Source organism: Bos taurus, chromosome 24 (assembly GCF_002263795.3).
Source record: "Bos taurus isolate L1 Dominette 01449 registration number 42190680 breed Hereford chromosome 24, ARS-UCD2.0, whole genome shotgun sequence".
Taxonomy (NCBI): Eukaryota; Metazoa; Chordata; class Mammalia; order Artiodactyla; family Bovidae; genus Bos; species Bos taurus.
Genome location: NC_037351.1, coordinates 32,333,114 through 32,360,032, shown reverse-complemented (window position 1 = coordinate 32,360,032; position 26,919 = coordinate 32,333,114). Strand labels below are relative to the sequence as shown.

At 40.1% G+C, this 26,919-nt stretch overlaps 1 protein-coding gene across 5 annotated transcripts in view; it reads right to left on the bottom strand.

Annotated features, from left to right (window-relative positions):
- OSBPL1A (oxysterol binding protein like 1A) overlaps positions 1–26,919 on the bottom strand; it is a 230,388-nt gene that overhangs the window by 176,463 nt on the left and 27,006 nt on the right. For all 5 annotated transcript variants that reach the window (XM_010818787.4, XM_024984539.2, XM_010818786.4 and 2 more), the window contains 3 exons: positions 10,199–10,310; positions 5,253–5,338; positions 3,959–4,103 (listed from right to left, as the gene is read on the bottom strand). In XM_010818787.4, coding sequence (XP_010817089.1) covers positions 3,959–4,103; positions 5,253–5,338; positions 10,199–10,310 — 343 coding nt within the window. The remainder of the gene's footprint in view (positions 1–3,958; positions 4,104–5,252; positions 5,339–10,198; positions 10,311–26,919) is intronic.

Genomic DNA, 26,919 nt, shown 5'->3' with positions numbered 1-26,919 from the left:
GCAGGAGGAGAAGGGGGCAACAGAGAATGAGATGGTTGGATGGCATCACTGACTCAATGGACATGAGATTGAACAAACTCCAGGAGATAGTGAAGGACAGGAAAGCCTGGTGTGCTGTAGTCCATGGGATCTCAAAGAGTTGGACATGACTTAGCGACTGAACACCACCACCACCCACCCTAAGAATACTGCCCAACAGTAAAAGGGGATTAGCTAGTGATACACACAGCATCGTGGATGGATCTCAGGGGTGTTATACCAAATGGAAAATAGCAAACTGAAGGTCACACTCGGTATAATTCCATTTATATAACACTCAAAATGACAAAATGTAGGGATAAAGGCCAAATTAATGGTTTCTAGGGATTAAGGATGATGTGGATCAGGGGCGTGTGTTTGACTGTTCAAGCAGGATGGAGATCTTTGGGGTGATCTGATTATTCAAAATCTTGATTGTGATGGTGATGTGAATTTATACACCAGATACAATAGCTCAGAATTACACACCCACATTGTTCCAGGGTTAACTTCCTTCTTTTGATGTTGTTCTATGGTAATGTATGACGTCACTATTGGAAGCAACTGGATGAACAATATAGATAACTCGATATATACTCTTTGCAACTTCCTAGGAATTTTCAATTATCTCAAAATTTTAAAAATTAAACATTTTTTAATATATTAGTTATTTTTTAAAGAATCATGCAGTATGTACTTATAGCATACTCTCCTAAAGTATAGAAGAGCTTTTAAAAGTATATATTTTTTAAAGTATTAAAAAATAAAGCTTTTAAAAGTAAAAAAAAAAAAAAGAAAAACTCATTTTTTAAAAAATAAAAAATTTTTTAAAAAATTATCTTTTTCTTACTCTTATGGTAAGAAAAAAATACTTTCTCAAAAAGCACCATCTTAACTTTTATTAAGAACACATTAACATCTTTTAACAGGCATGCTGAACTTTCCAAATATCTGTATCCACCTTCCATTACTTTTAGAAGTTTACCCTTCAATCCTTCTGTAAACTGCTACTAACTTTCAAAGGTAATCATGATGATTCTTCCCCACTTCCAGCTTTATTATTTTGTTTTCATTTTTTTGAGGACACAAATTGGTAGTATCATCATTCTCAAGCATGATTTTCCACTTTTATTATATAGGAATGTACCCATGAAGTGTTTTAAAAATTTTTTTTTCTTTTTATTTGTCTATTTATTTGGTTGCACTGGGTCTCAGTTGCAGCATGTGGACTCTTAGCTGTGGCATGCAGGTCTAATTCCCCATCCAGGGATCGACCCTGGGCCCCCTAAACTGGGACCACAGAGAGTCTTAGCCACTAGACCACCAGGGAAGTCCCCCATGAAGTGCTTTCACATGTTCAGTATGGTGTTAATATCGAAATAATGGCTTATCTATTATGCTACAACTTCCTTTCTTTGCTCATTGTTTCATTTATCCACATTGATATAAGTAGCCCCTGTTCTATCGATTTTAGTATTACTGCAAGTATTAAAGCAAACATCAGCTGATTTGAGCTGTTAGGCTTATGTCCATCTTTTTAATATTTTAGATAGAGCTGAAATAAACATCATGGTACATACTCCCTGTATTTATGTGAATGCACTTTTTTTCATGGAAATGAATTTTAAGTTCTATACCTCTATATGGATCTTTTAGTAATGTGATTTTTGCCATCTGTGTATCTTTGGTGAAATGGCTGAAACTTTTTAGAATTGGGTTATCTTCCTCTTAGAGTTATAAAGGTTCTGTATATATCCTAGATAGAGGTTCATTGTTGTGTATGTTTTGCCAATATTTCCTCCCATAAAATAACTTGCATTTTCATAATAGTGCCTATGGAAGAGGAAAATGTTCTAATTTTAATAAAGTCCAATTTATCAATATTTTATCACTCATACTTTTTGTGTCATATTTAAGAAATCTTTGCAAAACCCAAGATAACTAAGATCTTCTCCTGCATTTTGTTCTACAGTTTTATGGTTTTAACTCTTATGTCTTTGATCCATCTAGATCTAACTTTTACACATGATCCCCAAATTTGTATCTCTACCCAGACCCCTCCCCCCTAGACTCAAAGTTCTTTTTCTAACTCTATCATGTGGATTACATAATAGTATTTTAGAATTGTAATGTCTTAAAAACCGAGCCCCTAATTCTTAGCATCTGCTCACCTGCCCCTCCTACCGGCTTCCCCTGCTCAGGAACCGTAAATTCCAGTCCTCCAGGTCCACAAAAGGGGATGTGGAGCAGCCCTACTGGGATGTCCCTCCACTGAATACCCAAGACACACCCTGCAGCTTCTCTTAAGGTTACCCGACTGTCATCGACACTGTCCTGGGTGTGTAAGTCTATCCTCCTTATTTGAGAACTCCACATTTACAAACTTGCCTATTGTTAAAATTCACTTATCACCAATCAGTACTCATGGCAATTTTCTGGTCATTCACAGACACATCCAGATTAATAAAAAATCGGAGTCTTCTGCCCACCTCTCCATGTTTCCACCCATCATGAACCCTGTACATTTGCCATTTTACTGCCTTGTTTCATACACAAACTAGGTGCCTTCAAAGGCTGATTAAATAAACTTTTTTTTTAAGAGAAAAAAATGTGAGTCTTCTGTTGCATTAGTTCCCTGAAGTGGAAAGGCTGATGCTCTGCCCTCTTGTCTCAGCTCTCAGACTGTAAACAAGTGTCCCCGCCACAGTCTACCTAGGGCCGCATTTTCCACCTTCCTTGCTGCTTGTTTCTGGTGATTTCACTGCTGAAACTGCCCCCAAGCACGGTGTGAAGTGCTGTCTAGTGCTCATAAGTTCAAGGAGCCTCTGACGCGCCTTCCAGACAGAAGACATGTTACAGGATCCTAGTTCAGGCTTGAGATATGATGTTCCTGGGAGTGAACTCAATGCTAATCATTAATAATATACATTAACAAGGTGTTTTTACACAGAGGCTCACATAAAACAAGGTTACGTGCGATCTGTGGATGGAATGCTGTGACCAAAGGCTCATAGGAGCCTCACTCTGTATTTTCCTTATGAGCAATGGTTCAGTATCCACTAATTCAGAGGTCCCAGCAACACTGTATTAATAGAACAAAACTACCACAAATAATAAGAACCTATATTCTGGGGCTCCAAAATCACTGCAGATGGTGACTGCAGCCAGGAAATTAAAAGAAACTTACTTGATGGAAAGTTATGACCAACCTAGACAGCATATTAAAATGCAGGGACATGACTTTGCCAAGGTCCGTCTAGTCAAGGCTATGATTTTTCCAGTGGTCATGTATGGATGTGAGAGTTGGACTGTGAAGGAAGCTGAGTGCTGAAGAATTGATGCTTTTGAACTGTGATGCTGGAGAAGACTCTTGAGAGACCCTTGGACTGCAAGGAGATCCAACCACTCCATTCTAAAGGAGATCAGTCCTGGGTGTTCATTGGAAGGACTGATGTTGAAGCTGAAACTCCAATACTCTGGCTACCTCATGCAAAGAGTTGACTCATTGGAAAAGACCCTGATGATGGGAAGGATTGGGGGCAGGAGGAGAAGGGGACAACAGAGGATGAGATGGCTGGATGGCATCACCGACTCAATGGACTTGAGTTTGAGTGAACTCTGGGAGTTGGAGATGGACAGGAAGGCCTGGCGTGCTGCGATTCATGGGGTCGCAAAGAGTTGGACACAACTGAGCGACTGAACGGAACGTTTCCTCCCCTTGAGAGTAGGAATCAGATTTTAAGCCATCTTTAGTGCCTCAGGTGAAATAGGCATTATTAAACATTTAGGTCTTAACTGGGAAGTAAATCAATAAATTTTTTCTTTTGTATAAATGCCTTGACTTCAAAATTAAACAGTTTAACACACGCTGGGTACTAAAACAAAACACTTTTTTTATAACTTCAAAATGACCATCAATGGCTATCACCGACGTGCTTACCATTCTTGTTCTTCAGATTAGGGTCTGCTCCGCTTTTCAGAAGCTTTAAGGCGCATTGCTTATGGGCCCGGTAAGCAGCACAGTGCAAGGGTGTGTTGCCTAACTGATCCGAACAGTTAACATCAGGAGGATTCGGCCGGTTGAGCTAACAATTGAAGAGATGCAATGTGAATTATATGCCGAAGACAGACTTTCTCCCATAAAACCACATAGCCAATAGTTCAGGTGGACTCTCCCACTCCTGAGCCTGGGCACAGCTGGGCTCCCTAGCATCTCGACTGTCAGTGGCTTCCTGCTCGGAAAAGCAGTGAATCCACATCACCCTGCACGCTCCCCTCAAGCTGCCATGGGGGCTCAGGTCCCACACTTCCCTGACCACAGACACCACACTCCAAGCCGGGGCACTGGGATTCCACGAAGATCCGCTCGCTCCCACCAGTCTTGCAATTCACACTTGCGACAACAGATTACAAACTGGTCTACCAGAGACAGCCATTCACAAGAGTTAAAGCCATAAACGTTAAGTGTGTAAATGTTAAAGGGCTACTGAATTTGTTGTTCCTGTTTGACTCCTTTAAAAACAATTCTTTACAGTCTCCATTTCAGAACGTTTATAAGAAACATTTTAGGCCCCATACTTGGAAACCAGAGAAGCCTTTTCAAGCAAGCTGAAATAACTTTAAGGCAAACAGCGGTGCTTCAGTCTTGAATTTAGAACACATTCAGAGTTTTTTGTTTAATGAGACTATTTTCAGGAAATGGAAACTGGAAAGTAGGTCTCCTAAGGAGAAAAAAATAAAATTGGTAAAGTTTTCCGCCTGTTCTAACATGATATAAATATTTCAAAACTAATGTCCCTTGTCTGTATGTTAATTTCTGGAAGTACAGCACACCTTTCAGAAGTAATTACTCATCAAAATTAGAGAAAGATATTCCTTTATAGGATTCTATACATTACATGTCAATTTTAAATTGGCTTAATCATTTAAAAAAAGAAAACTATCCTAACATTAAATGTTTACCTTGAAAAACCAGATTCTTAACCATTAGGTTTTCAGTAGAAAGTGTGGAAGTAAATCAGAGAAAAACACCATCATGTAAAATGAATCCTGCTTAAAAGTATCACCAGACTGTGTTTTTAGATATTTAAAGACTTCCACTCTATTACTCTGATCACTCTGATCTCGAGTATTTTGGTCCCACAGTTTGACTACGTTATGAACTCAACATTAGATCGAAAATTTCCCACAGCGTAAAGAAATAACACATTTATTATTGTTTTGTTTTTTTTTACCAGAGCTGTAAGTTCTGCTGTTCTGCCTTCTCTTGCTGCTGCTAAAAGTAATTCTTCAAGCTTTCTTTGTTGAGTCCTTTCTACAGCTGCAAAAGGAGAAGTACATATTACTCTACTTCTAGGCTGGATCCTATTAGCACATTTATCACAGAGATGCGTAAAGAATAAAGGGATCGTGGTGAGAGAAGTCACAATGTTTTGAATTGTGATTCAAATGCTGTGAGACTTCATTATTATTCTCACTGCCTCAGATTCAGATTACAGAGCTGGACTTCCCTCACGTTCAGATGAATTTATGTTTTCAATTTAGAGGTCTTTAAGTATGTTACTCACTACAATACCCATCACAGATAATTATCAATTATTTTTTTATGCTGAAATATTATTATTTATGTGCCTTGGAAAGACAGATTAAGTGGGGAGAGGCACTCATATCTTCCAGAACTTTAGAATGTGAAAAGTAACAATAAGAAATAGTGTTAATAGGAAGACATTATTGTTGTTGTTGTTTAGTCACCAAGTCGTGTCTAACTCTTTGCAACCCCATGGACTGCACCAAGCCAGGCTTCCCTGTCCTTCACTGTCTCCTGGAGTTTGCTCATACTCATGTCCACTAAGACATACAAACCATATAAATATATTTAGGCTTATAGATAAAGTCCGGATTTTTATAAGAATATTTTATGTCCTTAACAAATGCCAAATACCTTTCAAAACACTTAAAAAATATTAACTCACTAAATCTGTATAGCTACTCTTTGAAGCATTACTATTTTCCCAATTTTATAGGTGAAGAAACTGAGGCAGAAACTTAACCTAAGTCACAGTCAGGACATGGAGGAGCTGGGATTTGAACTTGGGCAGGTGGGTTTCAGAGTACCTGCTCTTACCGTTACTCTGTGCTGCTCACAATTGCAGGGAATGACAGCAATCTGATTTAAGACAGTAGAATATGTAATAAGGTCTCATTTCTACTATATCTGAGTTCTGTTTTGGCTTGCAGAAAAGAAGCAATTTCATAGAAAGGTTAGCAATAATCCCCCTTAAAATATGTGTATAAGGTCCTGTGCAAAGGCTGCAGGGGAGGTATAAAATTTTCCCAGGTCTTCCTGAGAAATAACGAACATTTATTAATAGTTAGTAATTACTATGCACTAACAGTTGTTCAAGACACTATGCATGCCCGTGCATTTGAACTACAGGAAACACAAAGCTTGAATGCCAGAATAGCTGGAACCAGTTTAGCTCTGTCTAAAGAACTAACATTACTATATACCAGCATCTGCTATTCTTACATATTTATTTCCACACCCAGATCCCCTCCCTTTCCATCTTGGAAGAAGGCTGCCAAGCCTCCACACAGGCTCCCAGTACTGCCTTCTTTCACTGGAATTGATGCTCTTCAGTCTTTCCTCTCACTGGTTCTACGGCCACCGGTCTGTGAGCTTTTGAGGACAGTCCCTAGCCTTCCCTACATACCTCTGCTACTGCATGTATTTCCCAGAGCTGCTCTTTGTCCCCACAGTCATGCCTGAAGTCAAGTACCTGTTCTTACTCTTCTTTGTATCCTAGGCACTTATGACAGTATTTGGCACAGTGCATGTTTAGCCAATAAATAGTCTCTGAATAATCAAACAATGCTTAATAATGATCATTCCAAACCTTAAGGAAGGGTCATTATGTTTCCCTACGATTTCTCTCTAGATTGTCTAGGCTCATAAATGAAGGCAAACAGGATCTAGAGGTGAAAACTCTGCTTATGTTCCTGTCCTATATTCATTCTGGACACTGAAAAAAAGACTGTTGGTCTAGTCAATAAAAACAAGTACTCTAGTTTAAGGGACTTAAAGTTTCTAGAGTGCCAGTAATATTCTATTCCTTGATGTGGGTGCTGTTTACATGGATATGTTCCCTTGTGAAAACAGCAAGCCATACATTATTAACGTGTACTTTTATCTATATATTTTATACCTCAAAAATGTTTTTAAAGCCAATACTCTACCCCCCCAAATAATTTGTCCTTTAAATTTTAAATGTTATATGACTGTAAACTAGCTCTTTTCAATCAGAATTCAGAGTTAGGGAAGACCACAAAGATCATGAAGCCTAACTCTATCCTGAGAAGACACTCACATACATGCCCAGGGTAAGTTAAATAGCAGTACACCTGAAATGCAGGTGAGAAACTAGCAAATATACTTCATTAACAACAAAAATCACCATTTTGCAATTTCTATAGCAATGAGTGATTCAGGCAAGAATTATCAATGAACACTAAAATCACTGATTTGAAGTTTGTCGGTAATCAGGATATTTACCATGGTCTCAATTTTTCTCCCCAAGGATTATTTATTAATTACAAAAGTGGGACTATGTAGTAAGTACCTGTAAAGTGGACTACTAGTGATCAGAGATAATTTCACCAATAGTAGAACAAAATGACATCAAGTACCTAAAACGAAGCATTGGTATAAAGCATACAACCTCACCCTATGCCAACTACAACCTAAGCCAAGAACAGATAGCCTGAATCTAATAATATGAGAAGAGAAAAGCCCAAATTGAGGGGCATTCTTGCTTGCTTGCTTAGTCACTTCAGTCGTGTCCGACTCTGTGCGACCCCATAGACGGCAGCCCACGAGGCTCCCCCGTCCCTGGGATTCTGCAGGCAAGAACACTGGAGTGGTTTGCCATTTTCTTCTCCAATGCATGAAAGTGAAAAGTGAAAGTGAAGATGCTCAGTCGTATCCGACTCTTAGCGACCCCATGGACTGCAGCCTACCAGGCTCCTCCGTCCATGGGATTTTCTAGGCAAGAGTACTGGAGTGGGTTGCCATTGCCTTCTCCAGAGGGGCACTCTACAACAGTAATATTATGATATTGATGTTAAATCTCATGAAGTTGATCATTATATAAGGAAATATCCTTGTTCTTAAGACATACATACTGAAGTATTTAGGGCTAAAGTATCATGTCTGTAAATTACTCCCTTATAGTGTAGGAAAAAAATTAAAAGTACATAAGTAACATTAAATAATATAAACCAGATGTAGCAAAATGTTAATAACCAGTGACTAAGTGCAGATGCACAAGTGTTTGTTGTACTATTCTTGAAACCTTCCTATAGGTTAGATATTTCTCAAAATAAAAAAACTCAAATGATATGAAGAAGGTACTGGAGTCCTCTCTAGTGCCTGAGAAGTAGTAATCTATCCTCTCCCAGGATTAGAAGTGTTTGGGAAGCTCACTACATCTTTTAAGGCAACCCAGGCCACTATTACAATAGACTGGACCCAAAGATAAACTCCCTGGCACTCCATTAACTAGACTATCCACTGGCCCTGGTCAGCCTCAAATAAGAATATCCATCTTCCAATATAACAGCCCTTGAAGTACTTGAGTATGATTGTTATATCTACTAAAGTCTGTCCTTCTGAGGTGAAACATTTCTTATCTCTACACGCATTACCCTATGATAGGGTTTCTAGTCTCCCAGTGTGTGGTCTTGGTAGGTTATGGATGCACTCCCTGTAGTCTGACCCATTTATCATGTTATCCACAAATGATATCACATGTGGCTAAGGGAATCAGAGCAAAATCTCTCAATTTCTGCTTCCACTTCCCCAGCCAGGATCATACTGTAGCTGATAGATCACAGAACTCATCAAGTCAACCAAACTCTTGCCCTTAACACAGCTGGGTTGTGCGGGTGTGAGATCGGGTACTTAGAGCATGTCTTTACAACTAGCCCCATGAAATGTCAACTTGTCATGCAAATCCAGTATCCCAGCCCATCAGGAGACCATCAGTTCTGGGTTCTCATCTTATTACAAACAAAATGACAGAACAGTCATTTCAAACACTTATTACAAACAGACAGTACCTCATCCTCCCAATCAGATCATGATTTGTTAAAGGCAGGGATCACATCTAGCATGGTCAATCTCCCCCAAAATCACATAATACTGAGCCTTATAGAAGATGTTATGTGTTGATTTCTTTATTAAAAATGAAAGGGTTCACTTTAAATGGAAGAGCGAGTAGAAATACTGATCTAAAAGATGTCTGGCAAGCAGACATTATCTTATAACTAGAGAAACAAGGGAGATTTTAGGTTTCAAGGCCAACTGGAAAGTAATAAAAAGCAAGACTGTGCTTTGTACATAGATAAAAATACTACTAATAAATAAGTCAGTGCCCTTCAAATGAAACATTTTCGTGCCCTCCTCTGAACTGCAAAGGAAAGAAACAAAGGATGTATGTGAAACTGCAACTTAAAATTCAATACCTTTATTCATAAGAGAGTAAATAAGAAATCTTCCCTTCTCTCCTACAGAAGTACTACCCAAAAATAATTACAGCCAAAGCCCTAGATATTTGGGTAACAATCCTAATAAACGAAGCTTCCTGATGTAAGCATTGAAATATTTTTGTCTTAAACTATTTTTAGAGAAATCCCTCCTATGTCTTCTTATATGTAATTAAATCTTTGAAGTTCATCCAGCGATGAAGCTGATCCATGAGGAAGTTACTGCGGCCCTTGCGTTACAATGATGCCCTCAGGATAACAGAGCGGCCAGAGATCTCTGCTAGAATCACATGACTCCCCAGAACCACACACTTTTCTGTGCTCCTGTATTCCTTCATTATCACACTTCTGCAGCCTTTCAGCTGTACTCTCTCATGTCGCTAATTTTTACTTTTAATTATGCTGGAGACTGAATTTTTAAAACTTGCCATAATGTTATATAAAGTAAGAATTCAAAAGCTCTGAGGAAGCTCTCATACAGTTTTACCTCCAATCGATGACTCTCAAATTACACTATCTTTGGAGCACAGGCTCAGTGTCATCTATTTTGGCATCTCAGAAGCCATTTCTACTTATATCCTGGGCCATGGCTACAATGAAGATAAATGCTGTCCAGAGTAAGATCCGTAATATTTACCTTCAAGCATGTTTCTGATTTCTTTGTCATGAGTGACCTCCTTTGCTGTCTGTCCATTCCCATTAACAACAGTAGTATCAGCGTTGTGCTCTAAAAGAAGCATTACCAACTCCTAAAACAGCAGAGAAATTATTTTTAGCTATTATGAAACTAAAACTTTATTGTACTATAGCCCTTTTTCAAATTTCTAATTAGTACTGAATGTTTACAATAGAAACAATGACTGCAGGAATCTTTCAAGTCCTTCAGCTCTGTTTAAACTAAATGACTACTAAGTAAGCATCATAAATGGAATACTCTACAGTTCAACTAATTGTGATAACCGATGACTGCCTACACAGTTGCCAATTTCCAATTAACACAGACAACTTCTGTAATTGATTTTTAAAGTAAATTATCTGTTTTACCAAATTGATTCATGTGGTCACACTAAATATGAGTTAACAAAGCTGTTACTTTTAAAGTAGTAATTTAAATTAGATAATGAGAGCAGACAATACATTCATTTAACATTATTCCAAGGCCTGTTGAAAAAGAATAAATTCTTCAGCAGACTTAGATCTTTTAAAAATTAATTTTAATGTTTGTAAGAAACAAGACATAATTTTCTGAAGTGATATAGACTGATGGGATACAATACTAACAAAGGAATGCGTTATAATGAAGCAAATGACCTCCTGAAGTCAATTTTCAACAACGGAGTATAAGCTACATCCTTCATATTTACTCTAAGTGGCTAACAGCTCTCTCAGGAATTTGAAACTAATCAGCCCAGTATCATTGGTTCAGTTATATAACTTAAGACAGTACAGGTGGATGAGCGTGCAAGAGATTTACAGGAAACTATTAGAGATTTGATGTTTAATTTCACCGGGGTGTGCAGCACTCAGGCAGGGGATGTGGTAATACTTGCTCTTTAGTTCTACAAGAAGGCAGGATGAAACACAGTGCTACCCTCACCTCTAGGGTGACACTACACTGCTACCCGGAGGAACTGACATTGTGTCATTACATGTTACGTTTTCCTATGAGTTTCATTTTTCCACTGGGCCACACAATTTTTACCATCCTTTAAAAAGAACTTTTTGTAGTTTAAAAAAAAAAGCCCTTAAATATACATCCAAAAACAGACAGGAAGAAGAAAACAAAATACTTATTGTCCTGGTCACTCCATGACCACCATAAACATTTTGGCAGGTTTCTTTCTAATCATTTTTCCCATGCATAAGTTTGAGATTTTTCAAAAAAATATAATTTTATTTGTATGACACAATTAAGTTATACTTCACTTGCCTAATATATCATTTTCTAGGCTATTATAGTGTTCATGAACATAACTTTTCACTAAATATTATTCTATAAAATGTACTACCACATTTTACAAATAGAAAAATTGCTAAGAAGTCTAATATGTCAGTAAATTCTTATAAAATATCTTCACATTTCCTATCTTTTTAAAGGAAAGATTTTGGGAGAAGTGTTTTCATGCTTCATGCAAAGAGTTCATATTAGTAAAGAAAGAAACCGCATGCAGGATATATAAAGAACTTTTTACAACAATTAAAAGATAATCCAATTAAAAATGGGCAAAAATAAAATGAACAATCAGAAAAGGAAATTAAGAAAAACAATCCATTTACAATGGCATCGCAAAGAATAAAATGCTTTGACGTAAACTTAAGCATGGAGATGAAAGATGTGTACACTAAAACTACAAAATATAGCTGGAAGAACTTAAAGAAGACATAACTGAGTGAGAAGACATCTAGGAACCATGAATGGGAAGACAATATTGTTGAGATGTGAACACTACCCAAAGCAATCCACAGATTCAACTCAATCCCTATCAAATCCCAATGATGTTTTTTTTGCCCAGAAACAGAAAATCCCACCCTAAAATTCACATGGAATCTCAAGACTCCAAATCACCAAAACAATACTGAAAAAGAACAAAATTGGAGATCTTACACTTCCAGCTTTCAAAATTTACCTCCAAGCTGATCAAAGTAATCAAGACAGTGCTATAATGACATAAAGACAGACATACAGACCAATGGAAGAGCACAGGGAGTCCAGAAGTAAACTCTCACATATGTGTTCAAATGATTTTCGACAAGGGTGCCAAAACCATTCAAAGGGAAAAGGACAGTCTCTTCAACAAATGGTGCTGGGGAAAACTGGATAGTCACAAGTGAAAAAATAAAACTGGACCCGCATACTTTACACCACATACAAAAATTCACAGAAAATAGATGAAAGACTTAGTGGAAAACTTAGAATAAAACATAAGAGGAAGCTACATGACATTAGATTTAGCAATGGTTTTTTGGATACAACACCAAAAACATAGGTTAAAAAAAAATAAACTGGACTAAATCAAAATTAAAAATTTTCTACAATGAACAGCAGTTATCAAGAGCGTGAAAAGGCAATCCAGAGTGGGAGAAAATATTTGAAAATGATGTATCTGATCTAGGATTTATATCTAGAATATGTAAATAACTCCTAAATAACTCAACACCAACCAACCAAACTATCGATTTTAAAAATAAGCAAAGAATCTGAAAAGGTCACATACCTTTGATTCCTTATGATTCCAACTACATGACATTTGGGAAAAGGCAGAACTATGGAGACAACAGAAAGATCAGTGGTTGCCAGGGGCTGGAGTAGGAGGAGGGATGAACAAGGAGCGCACAGAGGATTTTTAGGGCAGTGAAAACACTGTAATGACAGACACGTTTCGTTACACTTTTCTCGTTGCACACATAAGAGTGAACCCTAAAGTAAACTACAGACTTTGGGAGGCTGCAATGTGTTAGTGTAGGGTCATAACTTGCTTTAAGGGAAAAAAGAAAAAGGACCACACTGGTGAGGAATGTTGATAATGGGATGCATGTGTGTAAGCACAATATACATGAGAAATCTGTATCTTCCTCTCAGTCTTGCTGTGAGCCTCAAACTACTCTACAAATTTGTCTTTAAAATTAAATAATAAATATATGGGCTATGGATTCAATAGACATTTTTCTAAAGAAAATTGGCCAATAAGTATATGAACAGATGCTCAATAAATCATTATGGAAATGCAAATCAAAACCAAATGAGATACCATTTCACAACCGTTAGGATGCCTAAAATTAAGACTAACAACAAGTGCAATGAGGATGTAGAGAAAATGAAACCCTCACGCAAGGCCAGTGGGCAAGTAAAGCGGTGTATAGCTGTTTTGGAAATCAGTTTGGCAGCTCTGCAAAATACTCAACATAGAAATACCATGTGTCGACCTAGGAGTCGAATATGGCAATTCGACTCCTAGGTACAGACACAAGAGAAATGAAAATACATGTCCATGACAAAAATCTTGCACATGAATGTTCAAAGAATATTCATAATATCCAAAAATTGGAAACCCAAATGTCCATCAGCAGATGGTGGGATAAATAAAATGTTGTTCCATACACTGGAAAGCTGTGCTTAGTTGCTCAGTCGTATCTGACTCTTTGCGACCCCTGGACTATAGCCCACCAGGCTTCTCTGTCTGTGGAGACTCTCCAGGCAAGAATACTGGAGTGGGTTGCCATGCCCTCCCTCCAGGGGATCTTCCCAACCCAGGGATTGAACTCAGGTCTCCCACATTGCAGGCAGATTCTTTACCATCTGAGTCACCAGGGAAGCCCAAGAATACTGGAGTGGGTAGCCTATCCCTTCTCCAGGGGACCTTCCCGACCCTGGAATTAAACCAGGGTCTCCTGCGTTGCAGGCAGATTCTTTACCAACTGAGCTACCAGGGGAGCCCTTACAATGGAATATTATGTGGCAATAGAAAATGAACTACTGATATACATTATATTCATGGATGAGCCTTGAAAACATTATGCTCAATAAAAGAATCCAGTCACAGAAAATCATGTGTTATATGCTTCCATTAATGTTAAATGTCTAGAACGCGCAAATCTAGAGAGACAGTAAATTAGTGGTTGCCAGAGCCTGGGGAGAAGGGGTAATGGAATAACAGCTTGTAAGTACAAGATTTCTTTTTGGGGTAATCCAAATGTTCTAAAACTGATTTGTGTTAATGGTTGCACATGTCTGTCAACATACCTGATCACTGAATTGTATATGGGTGACCTGTAAAGTACATGAAATAGACCACAATCATGTGCCTATAGAAAGAGTAGAGATTATTCAAGCTGGGTACCACATGGCACATTCAAGTTAATAAATGTTATTTCTCAATCCAGCTCATCTAATTGTTTCATACAATCTCTGCAACTGCACCAGTGTTCTAGTAATTAATCATCCTGATTTTCAAGAAAGTATAAGAACTAATGTGGTGGACTTCCTGTTAGGGAAATTAAAATGGAGGAAGTCTTGTTCAGGGTTCAGAACAACTCTTGTTCAGGAGAGCAGACCTCTGACCTTGCTTCTGATCTGCCTGAGCACTGCCCGTGTTCTGTACCTCCCAAAAGCACAGCTAGTCAGGCAGCACTTTAAATAAGAAAGGTAGTGGGGTCTTGGAATTGAGTCTCTAGAGGCCTGCCAACTGGGGTTTAATGATATCCTGTGACTTACACTTCAGTTCAGTCACTCAGTCATGTCCAACTCTTTGCAACCCCATGGACTGCAGCATACCAGGCTTCCTTGTCCATCATCAACTTCCTGCTGGAGCTTGCTCAAACTCATGTCCATTGAGTTGGTGATGTCAGCCAACCATCTCATCCTCTGTCATCCCCTTCTTCTCCTGACGTCAATCTTTCCTAGCATCAGGGTCTTTTCCAATGAGTCGGTTCTTCACATCAGGTTGCCAAAGTACTGAAGTTTCAGCTTCAGCATCAGTCCTTTCAATGAATATTCAGGACTGATTTCCTTTAGGATTGGCTGGTTGGATCTCCTTGCTCTCCAAGGGACTCTCAAGAGTCTTCTCCAACACCACAGTTCAAAAGCATCAATTCTTCAGCACTCAGCTTTCTTTACATTCCAACTCTCACACCCATACATGACTGCTGGAAAAACCACAGCTCTGACTAGAGGGACCTTCGTCAGCAAAGTAACATCTCTGCTTTTTAATACACTGTCTAGGTTGGTCATAACTTTCCTTCCAAGGAGCAAGTGTCTTTTAATTTCATGGCTGCAATTACCATCTACAGTGATTTTCGAACCCCCAAAAATAGTCTCTCACTGTTTCCATTGTTTCCCCATCTATTTGCCATGAACTGATGGGACTGTATGCCATGATCTTAAGTTTTCTGAATGTTGAGCTTTAAGCCAACTTTTTCACTCTCCTCTTTCACTTTCATCAAGAGCCTCTTTAGTTCCTCTTCACTTTCTGCCATAAGGGTAGTGTCATCTGCATATCTGAGGTTATTGATATTTCTCCTGACAATCTTGATTCCAGTTTGTGTTTCTTCCAGTCCAGCATTTCACATGATGTACTCTGCATATAAATTAAATAAGCAGGGTGACAATATACAGCCTTGACACACTCATTTCCCAATTTGGAACCAGTCTGTTGTTCCATGTCCGGTTCTAACTGTTCCTTCTTGACCTGCATACAGATTTCTCAGGAGGCAGGTCAGGTGGTCTGGTATTTCCATCTCTTGAAGAATTTTCCAGTTTGTTGCGATCCACCCAAAGACTTTGGCATAGTCAACAAAGCAGAAGTAGATTTTTTTCTGGAACTCTCTTGCTTTTTCGATGATCCGATGGATGTTGGCAATTTGATCTCTGGTTCCTCCGCCTTTTCTAAAACCAGCTTGAACATCTGGAAGGTCATAGTTCACAGACTGTTGAAGCCTGGCTTGGAGAATTTTGAGCATTACTTTGCTAGTGTGTGAGATGACTGCAATTGTGCAGTAGCTTGAACATTCTTTGGCATTGCCTTTCCTTGGGATTGGAATGAAAGCTGACCTTTTCCAGTCCTGTGGCTACTGATGAGTTTTCCAAATTTGCTGGTGTGTTGAGTGCAGCACTTTAACAGCATCATCTTAACTCATAAGATAAAACAAACAGCATTGTAAAAAGGTTACAGTAAAACCAGAGCTGCATTTTTGCATGCAAATTGATGGTGATATCTGTTTGTGGCCTGGGATTATAAGTGGGAACCCTGGAAACTGCAATTTGAAGTCTCACCCGTGGAGTGGAAACACTGCTCAAGACCTTTTCCCAATTAGGACTCCAGATTGCTGTTTCTCAGGACTCCCGAGCATGCGGTTTAAGCCTGGATGTTGGTGATGCATGAGCTGTTGCTCTTCTCCATTGTTTCTATTCTCTTTTAATGACTGTATATTGAAATTAAGTTATATAATCCTCTATTAGATACTGAAACTGTTTATTTGTGTGTAATAAGTGGTTTCTTTTGTTAATGACTCCTTCAAACCTGAAACAAAAGTAAAACTTTAGGCAATGGAGAAACAGACATAGAGAACAGGCCTATGGATGAGGCAGGGGATGGTGGGGGGTGAGGGGGGAGAGGAAAGAGAGGGTGAGATGTATGGAGAGAGTAACATGGAAACTTGCAATACCATATGTCAAATAGATAGCCAATGGGAATTTGCTGTATGACTCAGGAAACTCAAACAGGGGCTCTGTGACAATCTAGAGGGGTGGGGTGGGAGGGAAGTTTGGGAGGGAGGGTACATGGGTGTACCTATGGCTGATTCTTGTTGATGTGTGACAGAAACCCACAAAAATTTGCAAAGTAATTATCCTTCAATTAAAAAAATAAAGTGAAAAAAAAAAAAAAAATGACTTCCCTGGTGGTCTAGCAGCTAAGATGCTACACTCCCAATGCAGGGGATCCAGGTTTAATCACTGGTCAGGAAACAAGATCCCACATGTTACAACTAAGTATCACACACAGTGATGAAATCCCTCATAGCACAACTAAGACCCAGCACAGCCAAATTACTTAAGAACATTTTTTTAAAAAAAGAATATGGAGCCAGACTGATATAAATCCCCAAAGGGCTGGACTATGGAAAATGGGCAGAAGAAATGGTATGCACAGAGATAGACAGGTACCTTTAAGAAAACAGAATATGCTTCAATTATGTGAAAACAGGCTACAGGGGGAATCAAGGCAATGCAGAGGGTCGGAGCTACTCCATGCAATCTCGGAGGTTTGGCAAGGGAAGCGACACCTTTGAAAGGGTTCAGAGGAATGATATCAGACTGCAAGTTACAAAGAACACCTGACCACCCTGTGAAGAAGAGCAAACGTTCTCCGAGTGTGGTCCCCAGACCTGCAGTATCTGCACGAACCATGAAATTGGCAGAAGTGCAAGTTCTTAAGCCCCTCTCAGACCCATGAATCAGAAATGCCAGGGATAAGACCCAGAAACTTGTAGGTTAAGAAGCCCTCCAGGTAAGGAACTCAAGTGCTCGGGCAGAAGTCATCAGAAGAGGTTTTTATTTAAATCACAATTAGAAAAAAGAAGGCAGCTCAGTGGTTGGATTCTACTGCAGGGATGGGAATGAAACACCCCGAACAGAGAGGTCACCAGTGATTTTTAGTATCTTAGTGGGTAGAGGAAGTTTTAATTTTCTTCAAGGTTCTGCTGTAGCATTATTCTTATATTTAAGGAAAAGAAGTTTTTAAGCCAAACTGTGCTTCTCTATGCCAAAACTAAAGACCATCCTGCCCTCTAACACTGTGTGTGCTCAGCTGTGTCTGACTCTTCACGACCCCATGGACTGCAGCCTGCCAGGCTCCTCTGTCCATGGGATTTTCTAGCAAGAATACTGGAGTGGGTTGCCATTTCCTCCTCCAAGGGATCTTCCCTACCCAGGAATTGAACCCACATCTCTTTCATCTCCTGCACTGGACCTAACATTTTGTAAGACAGCAAAAGATTAGCTGTAATCTTCTTCATCCCTCAGGATCTAGAATTCCTAATAAAGCCCCGAGCAGTCTCTGATGCTTTTTCACAAAACTCCAGCTCCAACCCCTGTTCCCTAACAAGTCTTCTTGTGTCAGCTGAATATGTGGTTCTCTTCTGCATGGTCTGCCAACTCTCCACACTCATTAATTATTCAGTTAACATACTTAAGCTCTTACATTGTACAAGGCCCTCCACACGTCAGGGAAAACATATTTGGATGATGAATACTGAAGGGATCCGAGAAAGAGAAAGTGTTGACGAAAATCAGAGCTGAAATTAGGATACTGACTGGGGCATTGCTGGACAGGGTGGAATTACAAGGTTGGAAAAAAAAAAAAAAAAAAGATTGGAAAAGGCACTGGGAAACAGGGCAGTCCAGGTAAAAAGCAATGAGCATGTTCTCAAGCAGCCAGTAAAAAAGAGAATTTAAAGTGACAAGTATTTCAATGACCAATACAAATACTGCATAAAGAACTTGTGTGAAGGAAGAGACATCCCATGTTAGAAACGTGAAATTCCAGATCCCTGAGTGGTGAGGAGCCCACACGCACAGCGAAGACAGAAGACCTGGATGCCTGGAAAGAAGTATGAGGTCAAGATAGATTTCCAAATAATCCCCCAGGAGAAACAATGAAGCCTTAAGTGTGGATGGGTTTCTTATGGAGACAGTTTCAAGAGGAAAGAGAAGAATGGCTTTTAAAAAATCAGAGGAACACCTAAAACGAAAAGTAAGGAAAATGAGCAAACACAGGTAGGAAGCAGAAGAGCAACCAAGGACGCAGCAAGAGAAACGGACTCCGCAGTGCCTTTTCCCAGAGGAGTGATCAGCTTTGTGAGAGCACAGCTCTGGAAAATACGGCACAAAACTTTAAAAATAGTTAATCACTGAGATTTCCCTGGGGGTCCAGTGGTTAAGACTTCCTTCCAATATAGGGAGATAGGGCTCGATCCCTAATCAGGGAACTGGATCCCACACTCCACAACTCAGAGTTCGCATGCTGCATCTAAGACCCAGTACAGTCCAGTAATTAAATTTAAAAAAAAAATTTTTTTTAAGAGTCAAAGGAAAATGCTAGAAATAAGATAAAGAATGCCTTTAATGACCTCAGTAGACATCAGAGCACAGTTGAGAAAACAATCAGTAAATCTGAAGACAGGTCAACAGAAATTAGTCAAACACTAAGAAAAAAATGGCATGGAGGGAGGAAGTGGTAGGAAGAGGGGAAAAGCGAGAAGACTCAGAACTGAGCACCCATGTCTGTGGACAGTATTTGTTTAACAAATGTAGAGTAAGTTACTGAAGAATGTGCATGAAGTAGTACTTTCTGAATCTAGCAAAAAAGAATAAAAGGGAAAAAAAGATGAGGAAAGCAGCATCTGCTACCATTTGCCCTGGTAACTCCAGGGCAATTAGCCTTCTGAAATGCCGTATCCTGTTAACCATTTCCACAACTCTCTGCAGGTCAGCCCTCTTGACCTCGACGCTCTGAACTTACTCATTCATTACCGTAACTACAGCCACCTGATTTCTGACGTTTACGTGCCACCTCCAGGCCTCTACTGTTTTGGGGTCCTATCCCCATTGCTACCAATGAAGCAGATCTGCACAGGCATTTCCTTTTTCTTCGTGGCATGCAGGATTTTAGCAGTTCCCTGACCAGGGATGCGGCCCACGCCCCGTGCAGTGGAAGCATGGAGTCTTAATCACTGGATCCCCAGGGAAGTTCCTCGCAACGCAATTTCCTAAAGGCAGCCCTGGACCTCAGAGGACATAGAAACAGTTTCTCAGTGGTGCTGGGGCCTTTTCTGCCCACGATTTCTCAGTGTTTTGCTAGATGATGCATCTCCAGGCCCTCCCAGGGCACAAAACTATCTGGTATGATCCATATTCAACTCAGCATGTCTGCTTATTTAAAACCTTCTTCAATTACCTGCCATGGCATTTCTGGCATTTTGACCCCTATAATGGGGGCCACTGCTTTGTTCATGCTGCTAGGAGCCTTCCATACACACCTCAACTTGTACCATCAAAAGAAATCAACAATGGTCAGAAGCCAAAGACAGATGCTCCAATAAAAGTCATGATACCTTGTCCAGTCTCTGGACCTGATTCAATTTCAGACTTAGAACTATGTTATCGAAGGAGAGGCCAGACCCTGGAAGAGAAGATTCTGCAGTCCCAAAGCAAATATTCAGTCATGAATCTCTCAGATCATCCCCAAAGGGACCAATGACCATTTACTCAAGTAACTGCACGCTGGGAAATGGGAAAACCCAAATATTTCACAAGTTACTAAGTATAAGATGCAAGAGACTCAGCTTTATCTGGTCCCTCTGTTAGACACAAGGCACACAGAGAAGTGAGATACTAAAAGACACCTGGGCCAGGTCCGCTTCAGAGTGTATGCACTGAGTCCACAAACACATCCAAAGGACTCTCTCCTGGTGCCTAAATGTGTAATTGGAGCAGACATGTGAAGTTGTTGGCAAACACTCACATCCCTTCCTTGGTCTACAGTGTAAAAAAGCCATGTGGAAGGCTCTAAGTCTGCCCTACCCCATATCCCAGCCAGGATAAATAAAAACCAATATCCTACTTGGGGAGGATGACAGCAATTAGTGCCACCCTTAAAAACCGGAGTATGTAGGGCTGACGGTCCCTACAATGCTTCCATTTAACTCACCACTCTGTCACTGCGAAACCAGAAGGAAAGAGGAGGATGGCAGTGGATGCCCACAAACTCAACTGAACAGCCCCAATTCTAGCCACTCTGCCAGATGCCAAATCTTTGCTGGAGCTGGTTAATACTACTTAAGTACACAGTACACAGCAACTGATCTGGCAAACATATTCCTCTCTATCCTCACTAAGAAGAAAAGACAGAAGACACTGTATTCACACAGACAACAGTACACATTTACACTTATAATTCTGCCTCAGAACCATCTGGGCATCCTGCAGAAATCATCCCAGTCCACTTCACCAATGATGTCCTGGTAATAAAACCAGATAAGCAAGGAAGAGAATGCTGAAGGTCTTAGTAAGATATATGTGCTACAGAGGGTGGGCATCTTATGATTCGGGGGCTTTTTTCGTTTCAGTAAATTCTCAGGGGTTCAGTGGTATGGGTCATGTCAGGACACTGCCCCCAAAGGGATGAACTTGCACTTCCTGAAACAAAGGAGGAAGCACAACGCCTTCCTTCCGTTTCGGGGACAGCATATTCCACATCGAGCAGAAACGTTCTGATTCATGTGCCAGATGAGAGAGCAGACCTGAACATTCGGCTCCTGTGTCAAAAGACCAGGAGGCAAGAAGAGTCACCGTCTTAGCAGAGGTACTTAACTTGAACATCAGAAGAAAGGAGGACTACACACAACAGAAACACAGGATCACACTTCACATGCAGATGACACACTGAAGTGTCTCCTGGTGTTTCCTTGTCCAACTTTGGACAGTAAATGGACAAGTGTAACAACCCCAGTCTAAGGAGGCATGGTATCCCAGGATTGGGACCTCCAGCCTTGAGGGCCTGAGCCCCACCCCCAGGTAAGCCCCAAAGACATGATCTGCTAGCCGAGGGGAGGGGAAATAGAGCACATAGTACAAGAGGGAGGAGAAGATTCAGTTGTGGCCCCAAAGCCGATTACAGCAACAGGAGCTCCCCACAGTCAGCTGAGGCAGCCCTCGTGGGAGCATCAGCTTGACCTCAGCCTCCGCTCACCCCTCCTTCCACAGGTGTGATCCCTAGCACTCCGAGAAGCCTGTTGCACACTAACCTCCATCTCTGTCTGCCTTCTCAGAAGCTCAATCTACAAGAAATAGCAATGTTTATACCTAAATTTTAGGGACGTCATGTTGTGGTAAATACAACAATACACATCAAGTGGGCTGGATAGTGCTCGACTCACAGAAGACACTCAGTATATAAGCATGAGAAAGCATATCCTAGGGAACAAGACAAGTAAAGCTTATGTAAACACCAGGATTATCTGTATTCTCTAGATTCCAGGTGAGAGATACAAAATACCTGAGACACAGAACACAGGAAGCCTTGATTTTTATGTAGTCTTAGCTCCAGTAGAAGGTAGTAAGTGGAAACAAAGTCCATACTACATCCATACTACAATCCAATCGTTAACTGTATTGACTGTATTCCAATATTCAATTGATTACAGAAGATGTAAAAACCCCAGAAATAGAACTGCATTTGAAAAATAAAGGAACAAAAGCTAAATACAACATCTTAAAATCCTGAAATATTAATTTTTATTAAAGAACAGTAGAGGTCGCTAATGGACCAAGAAAAGCCTACAGGTTCCTTATAAAATTTTGGAAGCTGCATTTTATATATTTGAAAGGATAAGAATTTAAAGTGCTTTGTAACAAACCACATCCCTTTTCAACTCCTCATTCTATTTATCAAATCCCACTCAATCATATTTTAAACTATCTCCGTGGTAAAAGATCACATCAGAAGAGGATAATTTGATTCCTTTCATGAGTACAATTAGAAATTAAACTTTTTCAAAATTTAATCATGCTTAGATATTGAACACATAAATTTTTAATGTTTCGTCCGTGGCACGACCATTTAGCTTCAGCTCAATCTTATTTTCTAACACAAGTGATAACATCATGTGTATGCTAATGTTCAAATCAAACTAAGGCCTGATTTAGCATGGTCTTATGTTCCAAGTTCAAGGAAATAGTCAAATATGCAAAGAAGCCAGCACAGGTCAATGAACTGATTGGATCTAGGTAATTACACAGATGGTAATTATGCTGTAAGACTGGTGCTTGTGGAGGATTCAAATTAAGTGGAATGTATACAATTCCTTGGGAGCAAGACTAACACAGTCTAGTGGTAGAATTAAGACACAGCAACTAAGATACCACGTAGAAGATGAATGGCAATGCTACAATATTCTCAGGAAATCTGGAAAATAACAGCTTCCTTCTCACTGCAGTAAGTCAGGAAAGAATTTAAGGAAACAGCACTTGAGCTACACTCTCAAGAATGGGTAGACATGCGTCATGTAGAAATAGATGGCCAAGAACTTTCCTAGGTGCATAGAGAAGGATGAGAAGGGAAGGGCTCTGAAGGAAACCAGCAAGCAGTTCACATATGAGTCAGGAAAATTAAACTATCTGCAGCTAATTTTTTAACCTCCCCTCTCCTCTGACCTCAGAGTCAAGCATAGCAATTAACCCACTACCTTAATTTTTTTTTAAGTATAATGGGTATTTTTATCCATTAAAGACTCTGTATCTGGTCCACAAATATCAATATATGAACAAATAGACCAAATAGTGTGGAATGTAATAATTCAAACATGCTGAGCACACACTTACTGGGTTGATTAATAATTTGTATGAAAATCAGTTAAGTCTAATCATAATAATGAAAAGTATAAAATCATATAATACATTAATTTTTAACTTGTGATATATGCAGATAAATCTTCCAATTATGGGGATTACAAAACTACCTTTATGGAGTATGTTAGACAATGGTTAATAATCAGAACAAACAAGAAATTCACTTTATGTCATAGTTAATTTACCAGATCATTGAAATAATTTTAAAAAGTACCAGGAAAAAGGTGAAGTAAATTTTGGCTATCGTGGCATAAGATCAGTGAATTATCATCCTGAAAAATAGGGACAAAATTGGACAAAATTAGAAAACTACTCATTTCATGGGGCGAGGTATCGACTAAAGCAGGGGCCCCCAAACTCCGGGATCTAACGCCTGATGATCTGAGGTGGCGGTGATATAAGAATAATGGAAGCAAAGTGCACAATAAACGTAATGCAGTTAAATCATCATCAAACCACCCCTCCCTGCCCCCGGTCCTTGAAAAGCCGTCTTCCATGAAACCGGCCCCTGGTTCCAAAAAGGTTGGGGATCACTGGATTAAAGAAACAAATTGAGAGGCACACTCAACAGGAACTAGAGCTTCAGGTAAGAACAACAGGAGTCTTTAACCTAGCCACAGGCTATGGTCATGCCCCCAACCCCCACTCCCCAAGAAATCTGACCAGGCCAGGGCCGGCAATGAAAACCAGCAGCTCTGCCAGAGGGAAATGATTTGGAGCAATAGGACAAGAGGTCTTGTCAGTAAAAGTAGCAAATTCAGTAGGAAATAAATGGAAAAACCTACATCACAAGGCTCCTTTTCTCATTAGAGTATATCAGCCTTCTGAGTCTGTATCCACAAACCCAGCAGCTGAAAACATCATAAATTTATTACTTGACAGTTCTGGATTTCAGAAGTTCAAAATGGGCCTCACCGAGCTAGAATCAAGGCGTCAGCAAGGCTACCGTCCTTTCAGAAGTTCTAGCAGAGAACACACTGCCTAGCTTTTCTAGCTTCTAGAGGTTGCCCACATGCCTTGGTCCCCTTGCTCCATCTTCCAAGCCAGAATCACTGTATCTCTCTGACCATTCTCTCCTTGGCACATCTCCCTCTCCCTCTGACCCTTCTTCTGCCTCCCTCTCACTTTTAAGGGCCTCTGTGGTTACACTGGGCCCACCAGATAATCCACGACAACTTTCCTATTTTAAGGTCTGCTGATGAGCAACCTCAATTCCATCTGCAGCTGTGACTTCCCCTTACCATGTAACCCAGCACGCCCACAGGCTTCAGGAACTAGGATGAGCACATCTCTGGAAGGCCACATTATGCCTACCACACAGGGCAAATGGCAAAGCAGCCTGGAAGCGAGAGAACCAATGAAGGATGAGGCAAGCCACCCACACACTCCTGGCTGAGAGTGCAGGGGACATAGGAGAAGGCCGTGCACAAAGTAAAGGCAGAGGGAGAAGTGAGAAACGGCTTAACGCTGACAGCGCTCTCCACACACGCACGGACCCTGTCAGCAGAGGGTAGAAGCCTCGTGGGACTGAGCATTCGGGTAAAGCCTCCATCTGAACACTGGCTGAGCACTAGTTTATGCAGATGCAGGGGGTGAAGTCTAGGAAATTCAGTCCACTGAAGGTGTTGTAACAAAACCACCACAGACTGGATGGCTTAAATATGATTTATTTCTCACAGTTTCCGAGGCTGGAAAGACTAAGATGAAGGCACAGAGCTGATGGCTGGTGAAAGCCTGTTTGTTGGTTCACAGATGTCCACCTTCTCACTTTGTCCTCATTTGGCAGAAGGGGCACAAGAACCCTCTAAGGTCTCTTCTGTAAGAGAACTAATCTCCTTCACAAAAGGTCTACCATCATGACTTAATCACCTCCCAAAGGCCTCCTAATACCATCACACTGGGATTTCTATCTCAGGGGAACACAGACATCCAGTACATAACAGAAACCATGCTCAGACGTTAAGACAGTTTTTTAAAAATCAGCAGAGACCTTCCCTGGTGGTCCAGTGGTTAAGAATTTTGCTTGTGATGCAGGGGATGTAGATTTGACCCCTGGTTGGGGAACTAAGATCCTGCATGCTGCAGGGCAACTAAAATCATGCCACAACTACTGAACCCATAAGCTGCAACTAGAGAATCCCTGTGCCACAGTCAAAGATCCTGTATGCTGCAACCAAGTCCTGATGCAGCCAAGTAAATATATAATTAAAAAAAGAAAACTTCTCTATATATATATATATGTATGTTTAAAAAGAGAGAGAGAAGAGACACCAGCAGGCCAGACACATTCCAGATTTCACAGATGAAGACTAAGCAAGTTAATAAAAAAAATATACATATATAATAACCTCAAGGGGGAAAAAATCAGAATTCTGAGTTGCTAAAATACATTATACAGAATGTTCAGTTTTCAGTAAAAAGTTGTGAAACATGCAAAAAAAGGAAATATGACCCATCCTCCCAAAAAAGCAGTAGAAGCTGACTTGCAGTAGGTCCATATGTTGAATTTAAGTTCAGTTCAGTCACTCAGTCTATCCAACTCTTTGAGACTCCCATGGACTGCAACTCGCCAGGCTTCCCTGTCCATCATCAACTCCCGGAGCCTCCTTAAACTCATGTCCATCGAGTCAGTGACGCCATCCAACCATCTCATCCCCTGTCATCACCTTCTCCTCCTGCCTTCAATCTTTCCAAGCATCAATGTCTTTTTCAAAGAGTCAGCTCTTTGCATCAGGTGGCCAAAGTATTGGAGTTTCAGCTTCAGCATCAGTCCTTCCAGTGAATATTCAGGACTGATCTCCTTTAGGATGGACTGGTTGGATCTCCTTGTAGTCCAAGGGACTCTCTAGAGTCTTCTCCAACACCACAGTTCAAAAGCATCAATTCTTTGGCACTCAGCTTTCTTTATGGTCCAACTCTCACATCCATACATGACTACTGGAAAAACCATAGCTTTGACTAGACAGACTTTTGTCAGTAAAGTAATATCTCTGCTTTTTAATATGCTGTCTAGGTTTGACACAACTTTTCTTCCAAGGAGCAAGCGTCTTAATTTCATGGCTGCAGTCACCATCTGCAGTGATTTTGGAGTCCAAGAAAATAAAGTCTGTCACTGTTTCCACTGTTTCCTCATCTATTTGCCATGAAGTGATGGGACCAGACGCCATGATCTTCATTTTTTGAATGTTGAGTTTTAAGCTGGCTTTTTCACTCTCCCTTTTCACTTTCATCAAGAGGCTCTTTAGTTCCTCTTTGCTTTCTGCCATAAGGGTGGTGTTATCTGCATATGTTGAATTTAGCAGAGAGAAAGTATAAAGCTGCTGTTACATGCCCCAGAAGTTTAATATCCAGAGGGATAAAATGATATAGTAAAGAATATTTGTATAAAACAAGAGCAGACAGTAAAGGAGAGACAAAGGAACAAAGAACCTGAGGCATATAGAAAATGAATACAA